This window comes from Kryptolebias marmoratus, linkage group LG23, assembly GCF_001649575.2.
Source record: "Kryptolebias marmoratus isolate JLee-2015 linkage group LG23, ASM164957v2, whole genome shotgun sequence".
Taxonomy (NCBI): Eukaryota; Metazoa; Chordata; class Actinopteri; order Cyprinodontiformes; family Rivulidae; genus Kryptolebias; species Kryptolebias marmoratus.
This window is the reverse complement of record NC_051452.1, coordinates 4,362,011-4,387,808: the sequence shown is the minus strand read 5'-3', so window position 1 is coordinate 4,387,808 and position 25,798 is coordinate 4,362,011. Positions and strand designations below refer to the sequence as shown.

General features: G+C 41.6%; 1 protein-coding gene across 4 annotated transcripts in view; it reads left to right on the top strand.

Moving 5' to 3' along the window:
- The first annotated feature begins 1,793 nt into the window (after window positions 1–1,793).
- taf2 (TAF2 RNA polymerase II, TATA box binding protein (TBP)-associated factor) overlaps window positions 1,794–25,798 on the top strand; it is a 69,822-nt gene continuing 45,817 nt past the window's right edge. Inside the window, exons 1-18 of one of the 4 annotated variants that reach the window (XM_037973798.1) lie at window positions 1,794–2,055; window positions 2,289–2,419; window positions 3,928–3,982; window positions 5,370–5,530; window positions 6,175–6,293; window positions 6,506–6,647; window positions 7,566–7,797; window positions 8,909–9,093; window positions 10,044–10,157; window positions 16,352–16,451; window positions 17,189–17,274; window positions 17,366–17,501; window positions 17,990–18,144; window positions 18,479–18,593; window positions 19,279–19,388; window positions 22,398–22,463; window positions 23,728–23,854; window positions 24,644–24,769. In XM_037973798.1, coding sequence (XP_037829726.1) covers window positions 2,370–2,419; window positions 3,928–3,982; window positions 5,370–5,530; window positions 6,175–6,293; window positions 6,506–6,647; window positions 7,566–7,797; window positions 8,909–9,093; window positions 10,044–10,157; window positions 16,352–16,451; window positions 17,189–17,274; window positions 17,366–17,501; window positions 17,990–18,144; window positions 18,479–18,593; window positions 19,279–19,388; window positions 22,398–22,463; window positions 23,728–23,854; window positions 24,644–24,769 — 2,079 coding nt within the window. In that variant the 5' untranslated portion in view covers window positions 1,794–2,055; window positions 2,289–2,369. Of the gene's footprint in view, window positions 2,205–2,288; window positions 2,420–3,927; window positions 3,983–5,369; window positions 5,531–6,174; window positions 6,294–6,505; window positions 6,754–7,565; window positions 7,798–8,908; window positions 9,094–10,043; window positions 10,158–16,351; window positions 16,452–17,188; window positions 17,275–17,350; window positions 17,502–17,989; window positions 18,145–18,478; window positions 18,594–19,278; window positions 19,389–22,397; window positions 22,464–23,727; window positions 23,855–24,643; window positions 24,770–25,798 lie in introns of those variants that run through there. The other 3 variants (XM_017434392.3, XM_017434391.3, XM_037973799.1) reach the window with 3 other exon arrangements.

Here is a 25,798-nt window from a genome sequence, read left to right as displayed (position 1 = left end):
TAAAGAAAAAGAAAACTGACAGATTTATGATCATATATTTGAGTTAATAATGAAATAATATATGGTTATTTATTTAAACTCATATTCTGGCCACATTATATTATATTTTTGTAAAAAAAATAAATAAATAAAATTTTTACACCAAAATTATTTAGGGGGGCTTGAAACATTTTTAGGGGGGCTGAATCCCCCCTAAAACAGGCCTAGTGACGCCACTGGGTTTGAGTACTCCTATGACCCTGGGGACTATGTTGTCTGAGGCATCAGCCCCTGGCAGGGTCTCCCAAGGCATACTGGCCTCAGGTGAGGGGTCAGACAAAGAACAATTCAAAAACCTTGATAGACAAACAGCTTGTGCATTAGGGTACCTCACCGGGAAAAGGGAAACTGGGGCCCCCCCTGGAGCCAGGCCTGAGGAGAGGGAACTCATCGGTGAGCACCTAGTGGTTGAGTCTTTGCTCATGGGGCCAAGCCTGAAAAGAGACAGGGCCCACCACCTGCGAGGACTGTCCAGGTTGGGTGCCATGCAAGCTGGGCAGCAGTGTGCGACAGCAATCAAAAGGGTGGTGCGCTGGCAAGTCCTAGTCACATGACCAAATAGCTGGGTTGATGTGCTCTCTCTGAAGCACTGTTTCAATTTGTGTCAATAGTACAGACTTCAAAACTATATAACTATACCAACACCCTGATGGGCCTCTCACCAGGGTGTTGCGAAGCTTAAAAAAGCTCCGGCATTTTAAGGGTTTTAGGTTAAAAACTAATTCTGATGTACATGGTCTGATGAAGTTATCAAAGGACTCTTTTAAGTTATGTATAGTTTATATATATATTAAACACAACACAGAAATTAACGTGACTGCCTAGAACATTAATACAGTACAATCATACAGCTACAAATATTTTTACATGACTTTCTTATTTATTTCTGTCCAAACAATTGGACACTTTACACCTCTAAAATTAATCACTAAACTAATCTGAAATATATTCCTACACTACTTTAAAGATCTATTAACACACAAGGTTTTCAAACAGATCTAATTTTGCAGGAGCATCTCCACCACCAGCCTTTGATTTCCCCAAATCTGATAAATATATTTGGACAAAACTGGAATAATTCAGTACAATAATGAGCAGGACTAAATCTAAGAGAGAAGGATACAGACTATGAAATGTTCTTGATGGTGAAATGGAAAAAGAAGTCACAGCTAATGAAAAAGACCTAGTATGCGGGCGAGATGGCGAGCGAGACGCAGGCCTGAACCTGATCCGCGAAGCAGTCCTGTTGGCTGAAATGGCAACTCTCTGAAAAGAGACTTCCAAGAACTAGACTTTTTGGTAAGACATAAAGAAATAGATGGACGAGTTTGGATGAGTATGTAAGATTACGGATGGGGTAGAAGAGGTGACCGAGCTGATGGAACAGGTTGAGGACAACATGACTGAATCAGAATGATGGGACATGGTGGTTACACTTGTGCAGATGTTAGAGAACCACCGGCGCTGCAGGCGGTTAAACACTCAGAGTATAAACTAACTTCACATTATGGACATGATGTTGTAATAACCCCTGGCTGATGTTGTTACTGCGTTTATATGGTGAACTGTTCTTTGTATACTTGCTGTACCAAGTTGTTCCATGTTCTTTCTTTAATAAAAACCAATCTGATCCGCGTTTCCGTCTTAGTGCGCGCTCCCGAGACCGGAAGGGGCACACATTTGTCGGGGATACTTACCTTGGTACAACACCGGAAGTACGGTTCTTATTTTTGCTTTGCGCGCTCTCGTGCAGTCTCCGCCCCTAAGGCTCAGACGTAAAAAGATTAAACCTGTTTTTTGAAAATTAAATTATCTTTATTAGCATTTATTAAGCATTTTGTAAGGGCCGCACGCGATATAAAGTATGTCCCGCAGTGCTTTTAGTTGTTTTCCCCTTTAGTAAACAAAACACGTTTGTCGTTTTTACGCGGGAGGTGAAAGGTTAAAAACAAAATGGCTGAACACTGAAGGGATGCGGATGCTAAAGGCTTTCCCGGATGATCTGAACATTGCTAGGTGAATTAAATGGACCTTTTGATAGCAACTGCTGCTCGTGGCGGACTTATATTTATAAATGCCTCCTTCGGTGCTTAATGAAAGCTGAAGTAGAAAACCGAAGGGAAACAGCGGAGAGTACCAGTCCACAGAGAGCTGTTTACATCCAGGTCCAATCTTCAGTTTGTGTTTGTGTTCCTGTCAGAGAGTACATTCAGTTTGTGTTCCTGTTCACCTTTCTTTGTCTCTGGTAGATGCGCGGAGTTACCGGGTCCAGAAGGATCCAAGCAGCAGCAGAGCTGAGTTCATACGTGGATCACTGAAACTTCATCAACATGAACAGGAAGAAGGATAAAGCCTTCGAGAGCCCACGTCCCTTTAAATTATAAGTATTTGTTTATATACACACATATACAACACACGAAGCTGAAGGTAGTTGCCGATTCGAAAAATGGCTAAAGGGCGATTCCTCCTAATTTTTCCCTCCCTTCAGCATCTTTAATCTCCTCTAGTTAAAAAACTACAACACCTAGACACTTCAAACCTGGAGCAGATTATTCTGCACTGATTGCAGAACATTTAAAACCAAGTGTGTGATCTGTGAAACCTCAAAAAAGGCAAATTCAGCCTATTTTGGGTATCTAAATCACTGTAGAACTGGTCCCTTTGATTCTCTAACCTCTCTTCCATTTGGCCATGCTCCCTTTGTTCCACTGCCTCAGGCCTGGTTACTGCTTTAAGATACTTTTCTGAATATTATTTCTGACTTTATTCTGTTTTCTTGTCCCTGAATGCATGTGATTTTCTGCTGGTCCAGGAAGTGTGAATGCTGCAAGTCAGTGACTCGATCTGTCTGATAACTAACTTGAAACAGAGTAAAGTCAGAAATGATATTGATAAAGGTGGCTCAGTGGTAGACTATGTGCATCATATAAGAAGTCTGCAGTCACTGATGCAGCTATCTGTTCCCTTTCCATTTACTGCATGCCATCCCTTCAGTTTCACCTGTTCTTCATGCTCACTGACTTCTGAAGAAAGGCCATTAGTGCAACAAAAACCTGTTTCAAAAGAAATCTGTTGTTTAAAAGTCCACTGGTTAGAAAAAGATAGGTAGAAATAGGTGAGGAGAAGCAGGGTCTGAATAATGAAACATGTTAGTGTGAAGCAAAAGGAAAGGTTTGTAAATAATCTTTATTAAAATGTAAAGTAAATATTTGTATTTTTAGCTACACATTTTTGGATATAACCCAGGCATCCATAAATACACTGGAGTACATAACAGCAGTAACCAGGGCTGAGGCAGGGGACCAAAGAGAAGAGAGCTTAAAGAATTAAAGGGACTGAAACTTTACCAGTCATCATGTATAAACAGAAAAAGAATTCAAGTGTCTGATAAATTCAACAAAAATTGTGAAAAGAAATGACTTGTTTATTTTACAAAGAAATATTTAAATCGATTTGTCAGTACTTTGCGTATAGTCATGTTTGGAACATGGTGTTTGACCTTGATTAGTGTCAGAAGAACCAAGCAAACAGCCTCTGGGTGGTTTGGTGTGGTTCTCTTCATCACACAGAGACAGCAAAGACCTGAACTGTCTAAGAGGACTGTAGGCTTCAAGCTGCCAAGATTATTAAAAAGGATATGGTTGATGGGACTGAAGAGAGAAAACTGGCTCCAGGCACATTAGTTGTGTTTGAGTTCTTGTGGAAGGGTGCCAACATATTTACATATTTGACTGTCAGTGTGAAGTGAATAAATAATTTGATATCTTAAATAGAGAGAAGTTAGCTTTAAAAATAGCAAATTCCTATCAGTCCCAAACTGTGCTAACTCCAGAGCCTGTCTTATATTCTGTACAATCAATATTCATATTGTTTTTTTGTTTATTTTACAACCCACCAGGTGGTGTGCATCAACAATATCAACTTCCAAAGGAAGTCTGTTATTGTAAGTACACATAATGTGACAAGAAAAAAGTGGTGATTTGTTTTACTGTGTTTATACATAAACTTTTATTAAACCAGGTTGCTTTGTTTTAATAACTAAGTAAAATGCCATCCATTCAAGATGGCCGCCTCAGCTAAGCAACCTTAGCAAACCCAAAAATGGCTCCATAACTCAGCTGGTTTTCCATATTTGGTGTGGTAGTGACTGAGAGCCATACTCATAACAGCTTCAGCAATATATTCTTTTTAAACTTTGCCAATAACTATTTGGAATCAACCCTGTCTGTTAGCGAAATATCTCATGAACCAGAGGATGAGATTTATTGAAACTTTGTGGACGTTAGAGATGGGCAGAGTAAGCCTTGTGAAGCTTCCTCTTTGAATGAAAAATGATGTGAGGTATCAAAGCCTCTGATGCTAACCCTACCAGTGAATAGTCCCCTGCAATGATAGCAGCCACAAACGTCCAAAGATTCAGATCATACAGCTTTCTGATTCCAGTTCCAACACAAAACAGTGAACTTAGTTGGAAGCAGTTGGCTACTCGTTTGAAGAATCGTTGTTCACATTTCATATCTCTTATCACAAATGAAATGGCACCAAAGATCCACATTAGTCACCTTACTTGTGATGTTTAATTGTGTCACATGACGCCTCAAAGGTCATGTGGTCATGAAGCTCATCCGAGCCTCGACATAGTGTTTCCAGCAGGTCTGCCTCCGGATCACACATCCCAGGTCTATTGGATAGATTAACAGAAACAGCCCAATTCAACATGGCCGCCACAGCTAGCTGAACTAAGCCAAGACAAAAATAGCTCTAACTTTACAGATACTGAGCTAAAACTTGATGTGATCGTAGCTGAGACACATATTCAGAGTTCTGCACTTTGGGCAATATTTCTGCCGAAAACTTTAGCTTTATCTGTTGACGTCGTCTGTTAGCAAAATATCTTGTGAATTTGTAGAGCGTAACCACTGAGTGTACATCTTCATTTGATTACCATTTGGAGTCACCCCAGTTCAAGATGCTACCACAGCTATCGGCTGTAACTCAGTCAGTTTACCAGACGCTGGGCTAACATTTGTTGTGGTGGTTGCTGGGAGTCGTCTTCAACATCTGCTCAAAGTGCTAACATCTTAAAGTTTCACATGAAATCACGCATAATGTCAATTACAGGGTTAGATCAAAACTTTGTTGATTCTCAACACAAGAGTGAGGATAATAACTCATTTCAAAATTTACCTAGGTAGAAGTGAACTCACAAATATAGGTACTAATGTTGGTGCACAAACCCATTTTCCTTTCTGTTTGTCACAATGAAAGTCACTGTTTTTACTGTTGAATGTTGTATTGCATTTTAGCAGCTTTCTTTTACTGTACTTTAGGGCTTTGTTGAGCTGGCCATTTTCCCGACAGTGGTCAACCTAAACAGGATCAAGCTGAACAGTAAACAGTGCCGCATCTACAGGGTCCGGGTCAATGAACTGGAAGCTCCATTTCTTTACAACGACCCCACACTGGAGGTGTGCCACAATGAGTCAAAGCAGTATGTATACATTCCACCAAACGTTTCATGTGCGTGGAGTTTGTTGTTGTCCAGTCTGAAAGCCACAGGACTTCACAAGCTGTGGGGCATGATGGGTGCTGCTTGGCCCCTCCTGTTTTTATCACCTGCTGCCAAAAGGTAGAGGCAGAGGCAGTCTCTGTCAGTAAAATATCTCATGAACCACAGGACGTATTTTAATGAAACTCTCTGAAAGTAATAACTGGATGTACATCTACAAATAATTACATTTTGGTGTCAACTTGATTCAACTACCTTAAAAACAGAAATGCCTATAACTTCTACTGATATGAAGCTAAAATATGGTGTGGTACACATACTTCAGGAGTGAACGGATCATGTGAGATCATTGTATGAAGAGCACATAATGTCATTAAGAAGGGCTGACCAAACGGCTCCAACCCCATCCCTTCTCATCATAAGTTTAAACTCTGGTATGAAAGGTGGCAAGTGATTTACATTCCTGTAAGGAATCACTCCAGGCAATTCCATTTTTATTTAAAGAGCCTATTAAGGATTCCTGCAGTTGTCTTACATTTATTTAGGCTGAGACCAGTTTTGACAACATACTAGTCTTCAGTCAGGGAAGTCGTTGGGTTACATTTTGATTATTTTTGTCTAAATAGGAGGAACCTGAACTACTTCTCTAGTGCCTACACAGCAGCAGTGAGTGCTGTGGATCCTGACGCTGGAAACGGGGAGCTGGTCATCAAAGTTCCCTCTGAACTCTGGAAACAAGCAGACGGTAAAATCTGTGGCGTTTTCATGTGAAAGGTCCACAATTCTTTGGTAAACTTTATTACAGTGACAAAATCAGGCTTCCAAATAATGTTGTCAGTCTGAGACAACATTATGAGACAGTCTCAGCCATTTAAACTCTAGTCTTAACCAGGTTGTTAGAAAACAAAATGATGATATCTCACCCAATTCCAAGTTTCTCTTTGTTTCTGTCTGCAGAGCTGAAGGTGCTGAAGGTGTACATAGAATTCTCTCTGGACCAGCCCAAAGGGGGTCTCCACTTTGTTGTTCCTGATGTGGAAGGCAGCATGGCAGAGAGGGGAGCCCATGTGTTTTCCTTTGGATACCAGAACTCCACAAGGTCCAATAACAATAAATGACTAAAATGCAGCGTAAACACTGAGCACTGAAAGGGGGAAATGAAAAGGGCTTTGAAGCTAACATCAATCAAAGAAAAGTCAGAAAAGGTGCTTGTTTTCAGTGTCTTTACACAAATGTGAAATTAAGAATCAAAGACTAAAAAAATACTAGGAGCTTTTCTGCATTTTATGTGTCCCTGATCAACACTGTGATGGTAACCTCCTCAGTGTCCTACAGCGGGCTGCCACATCTGGCCCCGCCTCCTCCATCATTAACGTTTTCAATCAGACAAATGTGTTTAACTCAGAGAAAAACATGACAACTCCATTATTTAGAGTTGTCATTTCATTTCACCTTTAAATAGCTGGAACAGTCAAAACAGACCCTCCAAAATCAAAACATAAGCTAAAATAAGCAGAACTGTAGCTAAAAGCTAAAATAAGCAGAACTGTAGCTAAAAGCTAAAATAGCAGAACAGTAGCTAAAAGCTAAAATAAGCAGAACCATAAAGGTTAAATTTAGCCTAACTGTAGCTGAAGTATGAAATAAGCAAAACTTCCTAAAAGCAGAAGAAGAGGAAAATGAAGCAGCCACACTAAGACAGATTTTAAAGAAAATGTTTTTGAAGAAATCAAAGAGATCTGAATGTATTTTTATAAGGAATTTTATTTTCAATAACAATCTGTAAAAGTATAAAGTTACAAAAGCCAGAAGTTATGGCACATTATTCTGGATTGAGCTGAATGTTTTGATATATGAATGGTTAAAGTAGGCCAACGTATGTGAAAGGAAATGAATGAAAGGAATTATAAAGAAGAAAACCGCAGTGGGCCTGTTGGCTCAGCAGCCATCCCATCAGTGAATAAAGCTGCCAGCTGATTGGAGAAATATGAGCAGTGATTTCCTGTTCCTCCTACAGATTCTGGTTCCCCTGTGTGGACTCGTACTCAGAGCTGTGCACCTGGAAGCTGGAGTTCACCGTGGATGCGTCCATGGTGGCAGTGTCCTGTGGAGACCTCCTGGAGACCATCTACACCCATGACATGAGGAAGAAGACGTTCCACTACGTGCTGCCCATCCCTACCGCTGCTCCCAACATCTCCCTGGCTGTGGGGCCCTTTGAGATCCTAGTAGACCCCTACATGCACGAGGTGTGAACAGTGGAACATTGTAGAAAACAACACATCTACCTGTTTTCCTTCCATGTCTTCCAGTATTAAAGGCCTAGCATTCCTGACAGAGTCTTAAACTCATGTTGACAGATGATCTCATCATGTCTCATCTGAGTACAGTGTTTGTTGTGACTAAGCTAGTTTCAGCTCAGTGTCTGTAAACTACACTTATTTCTCTTCTAAAGTCACTTGGCTGTGGCAGCCATCTTTAACCAGAAGAGCAGCCTCAGCTCCCCCACACTAAACTTTAACACAATATTTGTCAAATTGAGTTTTAGACACTTCAGATTTTTTTAAGGGCTATAGTTATGTGGCCATCTTGAATCAGGTTGACTCTAAAAAGTAAGCAGATGTAGATGAACATCCAATAATTATTTTCTGAGACTTTCATTAAGATTCCTTTTGTGGTTCATGAGATATTTTGCTAACAGACAAAGGAACCCCGTTATAGTCCTTCTGCCTCTATGATAAGAGAGTTTTGCAGTGTTGCTTGTGAAGCAGGGCCAGCAGTTCCAGCAGGTCATGGCTGATGTCTTTGTGTTTGGTCCAGAGCAGCATTCTGACAAAGCCTGCTTTTATAGAGGTGGCTGCACTGATGAGGATCAGATAATCAGTACATTTGATCAGCAGCCCCTGGATGATGCTGAACCTCCTAAATCCTGTAGACTTTGTTTTTCACTCACAGCTTTTCCATTTTGGCTTGGCTTTTGTTCAGTGAACAGTGAGCAGTGGATTTTCTACACTACAGGTTGGATATCATTTTAGAGCCAAAGATCAAATCATTTTATGTCCTGATATGTAAACCCCCAGAATCGAATGGCTCCTTTTGGAGGTTTTCCAGGCATTCCTCACTGGGAGGAGACTCCAGGCCAGTCCCAGAACTGTCTGGAGGGATTCTGTATCCTCTGGGGAGGGATGTGTGGGTTTCCCTCCTGGATCTGTAGACTCTGCACCCCCACTACAGATGAGCAGTACAAGATGGCTGGAATTAAAAGAAGTTGTACTTTCTTTTTCCCATGACTGTAAATGTTTGCTAAGTGATTTCTATGATGCACCAGCTCACCTTAAATGAAACCTCTATCATTGCCAGGTGACCCATTTCTGCTTGCCTCAGCTGCTTCCTCTGCTCAAACACTCCATGTCCTACCTGCATGAGATTTTTGAGTTCTACGAGGAGATCCTGACATGCCGCTATCCGTACTCCTGTTTTAAGACTGTGTTTGTCGACGAGGCCTATGTTCAGGTGTCATCGTACGCTTCTATGAGCATCTTCAGGTAAGCATTATACAAAGTACTCCCTGGTCCTGTGTCCTCTGAAGTAAGGCTGGTGTTCACTGTTGTGGAAAAAAATCAATTTCCAGGCACTGCTAGATGAAATCACTCAAACAGGTTTCTTTATGTACGGTGCAGGACATACAGAGAGCCTTAAAGACAATTAATAATTAACCTCAGAGTCCCAGGTCCGAACGGGAAGCTCTGAACCAAAGCTCTGCCTCCAGAGTCCACACAGGAGCTGATATCTAAGGTGAGGAGGAGACAGGAAGAAAGGTCAGTCTGGTTTCAGTGAAGAGGAACAGGATCATGTGGAGAAAACTCATAGGCCTTGGAATTCAGACAGAACATAGTAAGGTGTTATCTCATAAAAACCTGGCCACCACATTCACTTAGGAAAGCAGCAGTTTTTAACATGTTGACCCACAACCTCAGAGGTCGTTTCTCTTCAGCTACCAACTAACTTTGATTTGTGTTGAAACTTATTTCATCCCAAACATTATTCTATCCAATTTGTCCATTTGCTCAACTGCAAGTGTTCTTTTTTGGTTTGGTTTGGTTTCTGATGTTTTACATGTCATAGTTTGAAACTAAGTTTTTCTTATGCTGAGAAATAATTCCACCGTTGATGTTGTGTCTAATTAATGTTATCTCTGCACGCCTGCCTTCACCTTTCTGCAGCAAGTGTTAATTATTTCACTCTGCTCTGGCTTTCTCTTTTTCTTTACCAAATTTAGAGAAGTTACACAGCTACATTTTATTTTTTGACTTTATGTGAAGATGGATTTACTGTCTAATGAATCCTCAGCTAAAGAAGAGAACATTTGGATTCAACAGTGGGAAACGTTGGCAGCTGCTTGCCTTTACGTAACGATTTTCTGCAGCGTGGTATTGATGCAGATTTCAGTCGTCCTGTGTTCAGTGTGAAACTTGAGCTGTTCTGTGTTTTTCAGTACCAACCTGCTCCACAGCCCGATGATCATAGACCAGACCCCAGAAACTCGACGCTGTCTAGCTCAAGCCTTGGCTCAGCAGTTCTTTGGCTGTTTCATCTCCAGGATGTCATGGTGAGACTCTGCTTTTGTTGTGTCACAAAGAAAACAATCTGATTCGACAGAGTTTACAAATTATGCACATAAACTTACGACTTACCCTCCTTATTCTAAACGTAAGCCCCCCCCCGGGTGTGGTGTTTCAGAAGCAGGTAGTTTGAAGCATTTGATGGGACAAGGACATATTGTGATGATCCTCAGATGCTATATGTTCATGGAAAATAAAAGGAGAAATGTCTATTAGCTTCTGGTTTTCATGCCAGACTTTTAGATTGACATCATATGTTGAGAAATGAAGTTGTGGCAGTTTTGGTAAAACCTTGAAAAATAAATAATAGGCAACCTCACGCAGTTATACAATATCTTACATAATCTGTTAGTCCTTGGAGCGTGTGATGTGACTGACTCTCAGCTACTACCACATCAGATTATCAATATCTGTGAAATTCACTGACTTATAGGTTGGTTAATGTCAATAAACTGTGGCAACCGTCTTGAATTGGGTATGCTCTAAAAGGTAATCAGTTGAAGATGTTAAAGAAATTCAAAAATAAGAATAAAAACTTAAAAACTTAAAAAGTCACAACAGAGTTATAGAAGGATTTGGTTATATTCCTTTACTTGCTAGCAAGAAGACAAGATGATTAGAGGAGTACAGTAGGGGTGGTAAGGTTAACTGGTTTGCATCGATCTACGGACATGCGCATGTGCAACACGATTGCATCGGTACAGCAGCTTTAAATTTCTGTGATTTAGAAGGAAAATTTTAACAGCACCGGATTCTACCACATTTTATCGGTTAAATTTGACTTTAATGTATTAATGCAAAAACAAAACAAGTTACTGAGCAAACAGCATTTCCTGTAGTCCGCAAAGCAGTGTGAGTTTGGTTGGTCCACCAGTCACAGACATAAATACATAAAAAACATGGCGGTGATGCACATCCTGCATCGCCGCCATGTTGGACAGATGGTATCGGATAGATATCAGAGATTCCCATCCCTAGAGTACAGACTTGTCTGGGGGGTGCGATCCCTCACAGCTCATTTTTAAGCACAACCAACATTACTACAAGGTGAGTTGTAGTAATGAATAGTAGTGAATTGTTTCACCCCTGTGAGCCCAATAATACCACTGTGGGATGAAGTCAAGAGTAGCTTTTCTCCTCTTCGGAATGTGAACCTTTTAAGAGCCAGAAACTGGGTTACATCCAGCTCTTAGCACATGCAGTTTTTACTATTTCAGGGTTTCCCCCAGAAAAGAGGCTAAGCCCGGCGGTAGGTGGCCGTTTGCCGGCCGATCGCTGACCGACCGTGTTTTAATAAAAAAGTGCAAATAAAGCACCAACGCACGTCTCACTTCCAGGCCAATGAATAACAACAGAGAACTCTGACAAACAGACAGACAGTCCTGCAGGGCTCCACGAACAGCGTGTGGACCTGAGCGCGCGGTGGAGGCGTTTATACTTGACGCGAACACAGGCGGACCAGCTCCACTAGAGCACCGAAACCGTCCATTTTGAACGGAACATGATGTGCGCGGTCCACTGCAAAGTTATAAGAATTGGGAGGTGCACGACCACACAACGCGACACCACGTGGGAGCTTGGCGCAGGGGCAGCAACAGCACGGTTGTGTCACTGTTGGCGCGCACCCTCACATCAAGTTGATGCGGGTGGAAAAAAACGTGTATAAAAAATGATGTTTTTCACAATAAACAAGCGGAGCTTAGCCTGGGGGCCCGCCAGGCTTATAATACACTGGGGGAAACCCTGATTATTTCATTAGTCAGTGTTGGAGGGCAACAAGCATTCATTTTCCGTTTAAAGGCCTACCATACAGCTAATTTTAATCACATCCAATAATTCTAAGAGTTTCATTAAATTTGTACAAGATATGTTGTTAATGGTTGAATCCAACATTTAATGTTGAAGTTTTAAACAAAGATGTTGCACAATGTAATGTGGTCAAAGCTCAGCTACTACCACACCAAATTTGATCTCAATCCTTTGTCAGATTGGCTGAATTATAGTGTTTTCTAAGGTCACTTGGCTGTTGCAACCATGTATTTGGGTTCAGAAAACCTGTTCACTGTGTTCATCATGCAACACAAAAACCCCCCTTTCTTTCTGTTCTCATTCATTTTCCATTCCTGCTCCTCATCCTTACTGAGCTCTAAACAAACGTCACAATGTGGGACCTTGCTCCGCACATGATGTTATATATGGTGTAAGAAAGAAACTCACAGCAGTCAGATCACTTTTATTAACATTTGGCATTGCTGCTAGCAATTAAACAGAGTTCACTGACTTGGAATGGAAAACGACCCAAACTCATTAACCTGTCAGACAACAGAAAAAAAGAAACAAAAAGCTCACTGAAAAACAGCAGAACGGGTTAGACTTGGACTAGAAAGACCTTCAAGAAGTGTTTTTTTCTTCTTCATGTCACTAGAGAATATTTTTAAATGTGAAGAGAAATTTTACCCACAGTGCTCTTTTCTGAGCTTGAATGTGAGACACACCACAGCCCGAGAGTTGCACACTTGTTAATAATTAAGTATGGAGCCAAGGATCCAGAGAGGATAAATCTTTGTTGGAAATTGCTAAAGCACATACACAGATGAAATCATCTCGGGTACATGTGCCAGCTTCAGGTAGTGAAAGCACCAAGGCTGAATCAGACAGTTGGGTTTCTCTTTTTACAACTGCATAAATACAGGATGATGTGTGCCTTGGTATAGTCCATCCAAAAATCACCCCCAATCTTAAAACTCGAGCATAGGTAAGTGAGGTACGAAATAAAGAAAGAGGAGCATATTCACCTTACACTCTGTTTCAAAGTGTTCATCTGCACAGAACTTTATATAAAGTGCTGAAAGAAAGGCTAGAAATTGTTAAAGGGGACCTATGATGCAAAATTCACTTTCTGCATGTTTTTGTTCTTCCATTTGGGTATCTACTGCTTCTAGAAACAGTCCAAGTGCAAAAAAACCCCCAAAAAACACCCAGATGATTTTTGACAATAACTAAATGTTTCCTGGTGTCTGTAAAATGACCTGTTTCAGAAACCTCGGGATTGTTGCATCACAATCCATGTTACCTAGCAACCCCAAGCTGAGCCCAGCCCCTCCCCTAGCAACCCAGGTGGAGCTCCGCCCACTTCATTACAGGAAGACCGTCACGTTTGTTCTGCTGGTTTTACTGCTGAACAATGTTCTGTTGTCGGCTGCAGTATAGAACATGTACTACCGCTGTCCCGACCCGCTACCAGTCGGGGTTCAGACCGCTGATAAAATTCCTGAGCTCCCGCCTCCTCAGATGTAACGCTGTTTAGACTCAGTAAAAACAGTCAGACACAAAGCCTCGCAGGTTAACTCCACTGTTACTTCCGGGGTGGCTGTGGGCCCGGTGGAGGAGAGGAGAACAGTGATGGAGGAGGAAGAGGAGGCAGCTGACTAAACTGAACCTGCTGCTGTTGGTCCGGCTGATCCTGGGCTTATTTTATTCTTATTTTAAATTTTTTTTGTAAATTAATAACAATATATACTCACCGGCCACTTTTTTAGGTACACCTTGCTAGTACCGGGTTGGACCCCTTTTTGCCTTCAGAACTGCCTTAATCCTTCGTGGCAGAGATTCAACAAGGTACTGGAAACATTCCTCAGAGAGTCTGGTCCATATTGACATGACAGCATCACACAGTTGCTGCAGATTTGTCGGCTGCACATCCGTTCCACCACATCCCAAAGCTGCTCTGTTGGATGGAGATCAGGTGACTGTGGAGGCCATTAGAGTACAGTGAACTCATTGTTGTGTTCAAGAAACCAGTCTGAGAGGATTCATGCTTTATGACACGGAGCGTTATCCTGCTGGAAGTAGCCATCAGAAGATGGGATGGACAAGGTCAGCAACAAGACTCAGGTAGGCTGTGGCGTTGACACGATGCTCAGTTGGTACTAACGGGCCCAAAGTGTGCCAGGAAAATATCCCCCACACCACTGCACCACCACCAGCAGCCTGAACCGTTGATGCAAGGCAGGATGGATCCATGCTTTCATGATTCTGACCCTACCATCCGAATGTTGCAGCAGAAATCCAGACTCATCAGACCAGGCAACGTTTTTCCAATCTTCTGTTGTCCAGTTTGGGTGAGCCTGTGTGAATTGTAGCCTCAGTTTCCTGTTTTTAGCTGACAGGAGTGGTACCCGGTGTGGTCTTCTGCTGCTGTAGCCCATCCACCTCAAGGTTCTACGTGTTGTGGGTCAGAGATGCTGTTCTGCATACCTCGGTTGTAACGAGTGGTTATTTGAGTTACTGTAGCTGTTCTATCAGCTTGAACCAGTCTGGCCATTTTCCTCTGACCTCTGGCATCAACAAGACATTTGTGCCCACAGAACTGCTGCTCACTGGATATTTTCTCTTTTTCGGACCATTCTCTGTAAGCCCTAGAGATGGTTGTGTGTGAAAATCCCAGTAGATCAGCAGTTTCTGAAATATTCAGACCAGCTCATCTGGCACCAACAACCATGCCACGTTCAAAGTCACTTCAATCACCTTTCTTCCCCATTCTGCTGCTCGGTTTGAACTGCAGCAGGTCGTCTTGGCCGTGTCTACATGCCTAAATGCATTGAGTTGCTGCCCTGTGATTGGCTGATTGGACGTTTGCATTAATGAGCAGTTGGACAGGTGCATCTAATAAAGTGGCCGGTGAGTGTAAATGTATGTCAGATCCGCAGAGTTTAATCCTTCAAAGAGTTTTTATGTTTTGAGACGGGACACTGAGTTTGGGGGGGTGTGGCCAACAGCAGCTAATTTGCATAAAAGTGATATAATCCTAAAACCGCTCATTCTGAAAACAGGCAGAAGTGATCAGGTGAAATCTCAATATCTGAGAATGATTTTGTGTATTAAATATAATGAAGATGTTTTGTACAGCCCACAGACCTGTCCTGACTTGTTCAAAGAAGCATATTAAGTCCCCTTTAAGTTATTAAATAAACTATTTTCCTTAAAGATTTCTATTATGATTGGGTTGTAAAAGTATTCATCCCACTTGGGACTACTTTATAATAAAATTTTTTTTAAATTGATAATACGTAATGAAACTACAGAAAATACTCTAATGGGGAAAAAAACTTGTTTTAAATAATTCTAAAACATAAAATGTAAAACTATGTGTGCCAAAAAAGTCAATATTCTGTAGAGCCACCTTTTAATCAGTTCCAGCATCAAGTCTCCTCAGGTCTGTCTCTAGGATTTTGGTCCATCAATGGAGTTTTTGTTCCTTCTGTTTGTGTCCAACAATCTTTAAATTAACCCAGATGTCCTCAGATGGACTGAGGTCTGAACTTTCACTAGACCATTCCAGGACATTTAAGTGTGTTGCTTCAGCAGCGTTTAGAGGACACATGGCCATCTGAAGGCCAGAAGAAGTTCAGTGGAACATCAGAAAGCCTAACATTTCTTGAAGGAATGCACATCACCTTGCCCTTTTCTTTTTTTTTACAGTTTTAGACTAAGATCATCTTATGATCTTAGGGACATGGTTCTATCTGTTTTGGTTGAAACCTGTTAATGATGTTATGCATGGTCCTATAACATTGCAGTGTTATAATACATGTATGATGTATTAGCATTCAGATTACTCTTAGCTACTACCACACTAAAGTCTATGTTAATATTTTTAAATTTGACATGGTAATAAACATTTTTGTGTTTGCTATGGTTGCTTAGCTGTGGCAGCCATCTTGAATGTGGTTGACTCAAATGTACCTCCAATGATTACTTTCTGAGAAGTTCATTAAAATGTGTTCAGTGATACGAGAGACACCCCCCCCCCACACACACACACACACAGATATGAGCAAAAACATAATCTGAGTTAATAGCATCTAAATACAGAGATGGTTTGAAATTTGGATCACCCACAGGTGGGTCTTACCGGTATTTAACTAATTACTGACTTCTAAAGGTAATGGATAGATACAAATCCCTCCCCCCTCCATTTAGCTGCATTAATCGGAAGTATTTTCTGTACAACCATTTCTCAGAATGAGATTGAAAATCCATTTTTGTAAGGCAACAAAATAAAAAGAGTATCAAGGTGCAATCCACTGCACTATCCACAAATTCTGAATGTGTACAATAAATCTTAACTGCCTTGGTTCAGCTTCGGATTCAGTGCCCTGACGTGTTGTTCCCTCTGAAGGGCTGACGAGTGGGTGCTGAAGGGGATCTCTGGCTACATCTACGGCCTCTACCTGAAGAAGACCTTTGGAGTCAATGAGTACCGGCACTGGATCAAAGAGGTAAGCAAAACCAAAAACCACTCCTAAGATTTAGTAACAATTTTTAATTCAAATAGACATTCAGTATCTTTCATGGTTAGTGTCTGTGTGTGTGCGTATTTTCATGAGTCTGTTAGCAAAATATTTAATTAACCACTGGACTAGTATTGCATGAGATCATTTACAAAGTTTGACTAAAACAGCTCCAGCTCCTTTCTTTCTTATCATAAAATCATTTGAATTTGACACGCTGGCATAAAAGACAGCAGGCGATGGGAGTGATTGGCCTTTTATGGTTCTAACATTATTTTGTCTCCTACACACATTGTTTTGTTTTTACATTATTGTAAACTAGCAAAGGAAAAAGAGAATTTTAAAGTGCACAGATATTTAAGCTTAGACTTAGAGAAGTAAAAGTATTCATCCCCTTTTTTTCATGTAAACAGACAGACTTACCTTTGAGTCTGAGAGCTTCAGGCTGTCATGTGACATGATACCTGCACAATCACACCAATCGTTCTGTATGTTAAAATCTAGGTTTGCTGTTAAACTTGTCAAGCATTGGATCAGCGGTTCTTGATTGATAGGCAGTGGAATGTTCTTCTGGAGAATATGCTGTAACAGGCATACCTCTGTAAACTGTAAAAAATAATCAGCATTATGTTAATGGAATATTATAAAAATCTATTTAAAATGTATTGAAATTCTTTGATGTCTTCTCAGTTTATGCATTGCTAATGTACTTCCTTATTTTGTAGGAACTGGACAAGATTGTTGAGTATGAGCTTGAAATGGGAGGGGTGTTGTTGCACCCCACTTTCAGTGGAGTTAAAGAAAAGGACAAGTAAGGACTTCACGTTTTGTCCCTTTGCATCAGTAACAGCTCTGCTGGGTCTTAATGGTGAGACACACTGATTCAGCTCTTCTCTTTTCAGTCCAACCCCCCACCTTCACTTCTCCATCAAGCACCCCCACACCCTGTCCTGGGAGTACTTCAAGATGTTTCAGTGTAAGGCCCACCTGGTGATGAGACTGATAGAAAACAGAATCAGCATGGAGTTCATGCTGCAGGTACAAACTGTTAGGATTTCTTTTTCTTCTTTGCATACCTTGTATTCATCTTCCAACTAAGGGTGAGGTTATCTACTCCTAAATGCATTCTGAAATCAAAAATAGATGTTGTTAATGTTAATCTGAGTAGTTGCAGTGTAATGCCTTTTGTCCCAGAAGAGTTACTGTAGCTTCTTGTAGTAAAAATATGTTTCAGTAAAACTGTGTGTTTTTACATCTTTACTGATACCCTGAAGAATATTCATATGGAAGTACTAGTTAAAGTTATCATAACATGGCTGTGGATTTGTATATAAATATCCAATGATAAGCATAATGCTAATCTTTTCACTGCTAATTTAGCATATATGCTACTTGTTGGTCGGTAGCCTGTGGCATATGGTGTTGTGCACTCTTTATTATGAATTAAAATGTATAAATCAGTGAAATCAGTTTTTATTTAAAGTATTTTACCACTGTTCGCAACTTTCTGTTTTGAATCCTTTCAGGTTTTTAACAAACTCCTGAGCCTGGCCAGCACAGCCTCATCTCAGACCTATCAGACCCACATGTGGAGCCAGATGCTTCTGTCCACTTACGCCTTCCTGAAATCCATCTCCAATGTTTCTGGCAAAGACATTGGCCCCCTCATCAAACAATGGGTGTATCCTTCATCCTGAATGGTTCCCTGCTCAAAGCTGGCTTTAAAGTGTCTTATAAGAAATAGAGACATCTAGATACAAAAAACTAAACGGGTATTTGATCATGAAAAAAACAGTTTCAACTATGACATGAGACATTAAACCAGAGGAAACAGTTCTCATATTCCTTTTTTATATATATATATATATATATATATATATATATATATATATATATATATATATATATATATATATACATACAATAACAAAGTCATTTGTTTCCACTGGGCAAGATTTCTGTCTTCTGACTTCCAGTATCTGCACTTGTTTTCCTTCTTAACTCTTTATATTCAGAGACCAGAGTAGTGTGGTAAAATTCTTTGGCAGCTTTGCCTTCAACAGGAAAAGGAATGTGCTAGAGCTGGAGATCCGTCAGGACTACACATCATCTGGAACTCAGAAATATGTGGTGAGCTCAGGATCAGCACGAGTAGTTGTCTCTGACTTCCACACAGAATGGAAGTTTAAACAATAATTATCATGGATCCAGTTTTAATGACTGGTTGGAGGCACTGAAAATGCGAAAATAAACCCACTAGTGAACCATACCGAGGTTAACAAATATCTGTTTTAAAAATTGACTCTTACTGGCCTAATATTAGACCAGTTTTGGTTTAAATTAAGCAGGAAATATCCATCCATCCATCCGGGGTCAGGTCGTGGGGGCAGCAAGCTGAGCAGAGAGACCCAGACTTCCCTCTAGCTGTTCCTTTGCACCCGACCTCTTTGGCACCTCCCACAGGTGGGAAAGGTCTCTTCTTCGGGCTGTGCCGGGCCGTGCTCCATGGGTGAAAGCCCGGCCACCAGGCGCTCGCCAGCATGCCCCACCTCCAGGTGGTCAAAGAATAAACTGCAAACATCCTCATTCAATTCTAAAGGTTTAAATTTCAGGTCCTGATAAAAACAAATCATCTGGTACTTTTCAGGTTGTAAAGTGAAATAAACAAAACTTCTGAAAAGCATCAACATGACATGTTGATTTCTTTGGAACAAACACAAATACTAAATGCAAGAGCAGTGTGTGAAACTCCAAGTGTTCTCATGCCATGTACAGCTCCCAAGCTACTCTGTTTCAAACCAACATTTCTCTGTAGGGCCCCATCAAGGTGACGGTACAAGAATTGGACGGGTCCTTCAACCACACACTGCAGATCGAGGAGAACAGCCTTAAACATGACATCCCCTGCCACTCAAAGAGCAGAAGGTACATTAAAGCACCACGGGGAAGTCTCTAACATTGTGAATTACTGTAAATTACTGAAGTAGGAGAAATGGGGCCTTATGATTTCTGGGACGGGAAAAACTCAGATCGAATCATGGAATCGGACATTAAAAATTGAATTAAGTGTAAAACATGGAATGACGTGGTGTTTAATATGTAAATGTTATCTAATGAATCTGCATTTTTCTAAACAATCAAAAGGGTTTTGACATTTTTCATAGACGTTCACATTAAACAAACAGACAGTCTCCTGTCTATGTGGTGTGATGTGGAGTGGAGATATGTTATAGATTCCAGACCATCAAGATGTATTATAATTCGATGCATGAGCAGAGGCAGAAGAAGGCACAAAGAACGAATGCCCCCTAGCCGCTGACTGCAGTACAGTTTTAAAGTCCGTCCCCTCTACCTAAATGTGTGTGACGTTTGCCTGAATCACCTTTAAATAGTTTTTTCTTCAGGTGTTGACTTTTGTTGAGCCACATGGATCTAACCTTTCTGCTGTATATTCAAATATTTATGTTTATGTTGGGCAACATGGCGGAGCAGTGGTTAGCGATGTCGCCTCACAGCAACAAGCATTTTTATTTGACAAAAGATACCTCTTTTTCTTTACTCTCCTATGAAGCACATTTCTAAGGTACTTTAAATAAAAAAACACTGGGTTGTAGTTTAATTATAAATTAAAGACCTATCGGGGGTGTGGCTCTGCTTTGGCGTGGCGCTGGACCGGTCGGCCCGGGGTTGCATTTGCCGTGGGGGGGTGCTGTGTGGGTGGGGGTGTTCTGCCGGCATGCTTGGGCGTCTCTGGGTCTGTGGTGTGGGATTGGTGGGGTGCACGGTCTTTGGTGCGCATGTCTGGCCTTCCTCTACTGCTTCTTCCTGCTGCTCTGGCCTCTGGCCTGGGGCAGGTCTGCGGTTGTTGTCGGGCGGGTGGGGTGGTGGTGTGCACCTTGTGGTGGCGTGGGGTGGCTGGCGGGTTGTACTCGGTCTGGATCAGTGGGTTGGCACGGATGCAGGTCCCTGACTGGTGCTGGCTCATGTGTTGTTTCATGGGCAGCCTGGGGTTGTCGGCGTGGACCGGGTGGCTTGGCGGGCTCCCTGTTCTTCTACCCTGCTGGTCGCGCCATCGGGGGGATGTCGGCCTTGCTGGTTGGGTGTGCCACAGAGGATTGTAAGAGGAGCTGTGGACGGGTTGCGTTCTTTTCAGGTCTGGGGCCGCTGGGGTTTTGGTTGGTCTGGTGGCGGCGGTGGGGCTGGGCTTGGCGGTGGCTGTTCCTGGGCTGAGGTCGCAGGGATGGTGACAAGGGTTTGTTTATGTGTTTGAGGGGGCATGGTGGGGGCTGTTAGCCCCGTGTGCAGACCTCCTGCCGGGGGTGCTTGGTGGTGGAGTCGGTCCTGTCCTTGTATTTGGGTGGTGGTTCGGTGTGGTTGCGTGGCTCAGTGGTGCCAGCTTGGTTGCAGTTCCATATGGGGCTGGGGTGGTGTGGTGCGGGGCTGTTACCTTGCTGTTGCGGCTTGTTGTGTGATGGGGGGTGGGATGCAGCAGGGTGCATGAGCTGGGGGTGTGTTCTGGTGGGGTTTATTCTGGCTGGCTCTTCGGACCTGGATGGGGTTGGGACTGGGTGGACTCTTCCTGGCCTGTCTCTGGATGGGGTCGGGGCTGGGTGGACTCTTCCTGGCCTGTCTCTGGATGGGGTCGGGGCTGGGTCTCTCTGTCCATGGCCGGATCTGCTCTGGCGTAGCGTGTTGCCGGCGGGGCCTGTGGGCTCATCGCTGCGGCCCCCTGGGGCTTCTGCATCGTGGCTGCTGGGGGTCGCCTGGAGCTTGCCTCTGCTGCCCTCTTGGGTGGGGTCCGGTTGTCCCTGTGGGGGCCCCCGGGGCTCCGGGCTTGGGGGGCCGCTGTGTGTCTGTGCCTCCGCTCTTCCTGGTGCCGTCCTCGTGTCCTGGGGGGTGGATCTGGGTCCCCACACTCACTACCAAATATTCCTAAGGAGAAACCTTGTAGATATATATAGATACACATTCTAGATTCAGGTGTCTGTCAGATACACCTTCAGTTGGGCTGCGGTTGTCACTAAATACCCTCTTGTATTACCTGGCTCTGTGTACTTTCCATTGAAGTTATAATTATCATCATATACTGCATATGCTTTTTGTTGTTGTGGATTCTTTGTTTTGTTTTCTCTTTCCACAGGTCCTGTGGCAGAATTCAAACTTGTTTTATCTCTGTGGTTTTCCTCTTCAAACCTTTTCCTCCATCTCTTTTCCCCATTCTCATCTTTGTGTCCATTATAATTGGAATAAACCCAAAGCAATTTCTAATAAAGTTTCATATACCAAGGGGAACATCATGGTGAAAGCCAAAATGCTCCGCTTGTTAAAGCAAATCTGTTGGGTCTTACCTTGACATTCAGACGACAATTCTGAGTGCCACACACCTGGACAGGACATGTAAAAGAAAATTTGACCTATCATTCATTGAAAGAATGCAATTCCCCCTCTGGCTTTCATGCCAGAGTTTTAGATGAAAATCATCTTTTGGTGACAAGAGACAGAGTTGTAGCCTTTTTGGTCCAGCTATGTAAATGATGTTTTGCACATTCTTGTAATGTTGCAAGATCTTTTGAGATGTGTTAGAGCTCTGAGTATTTGTTGGAGATGATACACCATACTTTAGTTCAATATCTTTAAAGCTGCAGCATTTTTGTGTTGGCCAAGGTCAGTTAGCTCCCCCCACCATCTAGAATGGGATTGACACTGAACACATTTCATCTAGCCATAGATAAAGGCGGGCTTGTCCCTTTGAATCAAAAGGTACTGAATTCCTCTGAAAATGTCAACTCTGCTTCTTCATAGCCTGTTGATGAATTAAATCCTTCATTTTTGTTTTCTAACTTGAGATGAACATGTTGAGAGAGACTGGAAAAAAAATGGATGTTTCACTTGTTAAACTTGTAAACTTCAAATCCTTTTTGATGACTTTTCCAGAAACAAGAAGAAGAAGATTCCTCTGATGAATGGTGAAGAAGTGGATATGGATTTGTCTGCCATGGAGTAAGAACTACAGTTTCTAAAACTGATTCTCATCCCGTATATGAGCTGCTAACAACAATAATCCTATTATTAATGATAATAATAATAGTGTGAAAACTGATTCAACATCCTCACTATTGTTTTTCTGGGCGGGTGGGTTCTGTTTATTTATTTATTTTTTCTTTTGCAATTTAACTACTACTTCTGTATACTTTGTGTTATTTTAGCTGTGCATATATCAAAACATTCAGCTGATTTGGGAGATGACTTTTTGTTTTTGTAACTTATATGCTTTTCAGAATAATTAACTTTATTTACAAACATTTTCTCCACAGACATACTACATTTAAAACTTTTCAATTTCTTTAAAAACATTGTTTGAAATCTGCTTCAGCATACTTAGCTACATTTAGCTACTATTCTGCTACTATTCTGCTACTTTTTCTAGCTAACCTTTTTCTACTATGAGCTATCATTTGCTACTTCTAGTTAGCCTTTTGCTACTTTCATCTTTCAGATGGCCTTGGAATACTTTTTAGCTAGCATTTTGTTGCTTTCAGCTTTTAGTTCAATTTGCTACTTTAGCTTTTTGCTAGCTTTCTTTCTACTTTTGGCTTGTAGTTAGCATTTTGCTACTTTTAGCCAGCCGTTTGCAACTTGTAGCTTCAAGCTAGCCTTTTGATATTTTCAGGTAGCCTTTTGCTACTTTTGGGTTTGAGTTAACCTTTTAATTTAATTGAAGTTTTATTTTTAACAGGACAGTGCATATTAATAACAGTACATATGTAACATGCCAGAGTTAGCCAGAGGCTAGTTTTCATCTGTAGTCCTGGTAGCCAGGAATACGTTTTGCTAGCATTTTGTTGCTGTCACCTTCAAGTTGCCATTTTGCTACTTTAGTTTTTTCCTACTTTTAGTTGTCCTTTAGTTAGTTCTAGCTTTTAGCTAACCTTTTGCTGCTTTTAGCTAGCATTTTGCTTCACTCAGCCATTAGCCAGTGTTTTGCTACTTTTGGGTATTTCTCCTTTTAGCTTTATCTATTATTTTGCTCCCTTTTGGTTTTAGCTCGTATTCTGCTTCTTTCAAGAACTTGCTTTCATCTTCTTCAGCGAGTTTCAGTCATTCAGCACTCAGTATTCACACAGCCTCTTTACAGAAACTGCAGTTTCTCTAGTTTGAATGAAATGTTCTATGAAATGACTCCTGGTCCCTGGGAGGAGTTTTCAGCTAGCAGAGGTACGAGTCTGACTCTGTGGCATTATTTTGGAACATCTTTCCTCTGCAGCGCTGACTCTCCTCTGCTGTGGATTCGAATCGACCCAGACATGTCCATTCTGAGGAAAGTGGAGTTTGAGCAGGCAGACTTCATGTGGCAGTACCAGCTGCGATATGAGAGGGATGTGGTGGCTCAGGTAGGCTTCTGACAGAAGTCTTGTTTCTGCAGCCATCAGGTCTCCTGCTGGTCTGCAGATATCTACCAGTTCTGTTCAGCCATCTTAGAAAAAGGAAGTGAAGAACAGGAAAGAAGGAGCTACATTCATTCCAGTTCATAGTCAGCCCATGTTGTGGCAAGAAGATTCAATATTACAAAAAACCATTTAGAACATTAAAGGTGTAACATTCCTAGAAGGGATGCATATCGCCCACCATCTTTCATGCCAGAGTTTTAGACTAAGATCATCCTAATGATGAGTTGTAGCCATTTTGGTCAGACCTTTAAAGTAATGTTCCCCTCAGTCGGAGTTTGTGTTGTGAATGACTCTCAGCTACTACCACATCAAACTTAAGCTCAGTATCTAAAACTGAGTTACAGACATGTTTGGATTAGTTGTGGTAGCCATCTTAATTTAGATTGAGTCATTGGTTCGTTAGTTGTAGATGTACTGTGTCCAGTGGTCATTGAGACATTTTGCTAACAGACACTCAGACATGAGCAAAATCCTTAGTCTGTGTTTGCCTTTCAGCAGTGTGCAGCAATGACACCATAAGCAGAGGAGTTGTCTAAACAACTCCATCTAACATGTTTCCTTTTAGTTGCAGTGAAATCTTTAGAGTAATTTACATATAACCAGTTACTAAATAAGACTTTCAGATCTACTATGATAATTTACATATTTTAATAACTTTTTGCAAATACTATTTTTTGCCAGTGTAACTAGTTTGCATAACTCAACAGTAACTCTCCATCTTGTCTTCTGTAGGAGGAAGCCATCTCAGCGCTTGAAAAATTCCCCACTCCTCCCTCCAGATTGGCTCTGACTGACGTCCTAGAGCAGGAACAGTGTTTCTACAAAGTTCGCATGCAAGCCTGCTTCTGCCTGGCTAAGGTTTGCATCACCTATCGAGTGATTTAGAAAAACAAAATCTTTCTTTTTGACAGAACTTCTACTAAAGCACATGGGTACCAGGTTGGCCTAAACGTTGTTCTCAGCATACCTCAAGAATGTTATTCAGTTTGATTTCATCATCTCTGAATCATCACTGTGATTGGATGTGAAGTGTTTCACAGTAAAATCCTCTAAGATAAATATACTTGAAGGGAGGTCTCTCACAAACACATGGTTCTGATCAGGCTGTGACTAAGGGGGCTCCTTAGTCACTGCCTGTGCTTCCCCATAGATCTCTATGTTAAAACATCTAACCTTAAAGCTAAAAGAAGCATGATTATAGGATGGAATATATATCAGTTTTCTGTAGCTGTTGTCCTCCTTTGTGACAGTTGTAGAATTAACGTGGAGTTCTCCTTTCTTTTAAAACAAGTGGAACATCTTTGAGTAATAGTATGTTGATGTGCAGTTTGTGTCTTTGGGTCTAAATTAGATCCGTCTCCTGAACTCAACTTCCAGCTATTCTTGTAAAGCAGGCAAAAAGAGTGGCAGGTGAAATCTATTTTTAGATGCATCACATCGCAAGAAACATTCTGATTTTTACCAACAAATGTGATTTTTAATTATCAAAAATCGATTTTGGGGGGGGCGCTTCCGGGGTAAGATGGAGTAGAGACGGATAATTTAAAGCTCCTGCAGGTTTACTAACATATTCGTTCTAAATTCCACAATTGCTACTAACTGCAACCTAAATTGGGTTATCAAAGAGTCCGGACCATAAAGAGCTCTGTTTCAGTGGACATTTTTTGATAAATGGCGGATAAACTTCGTAAATTCAAGTACGACGGCAATACGGCGAAGCTAACTGCTAACACCAGAGCCACAAGGCAGCGTGCTCCAGAGGACGAAAACCCACAACCCAAGAGCTCTAGTATGAGTGAGGAGATGAGAGCCGATACCCTATCCTCTATACGCGGGGAAATCTCTAAAATTATAAGAGAGGAAATGAGGAGTGCGCTGTCTGAAGAG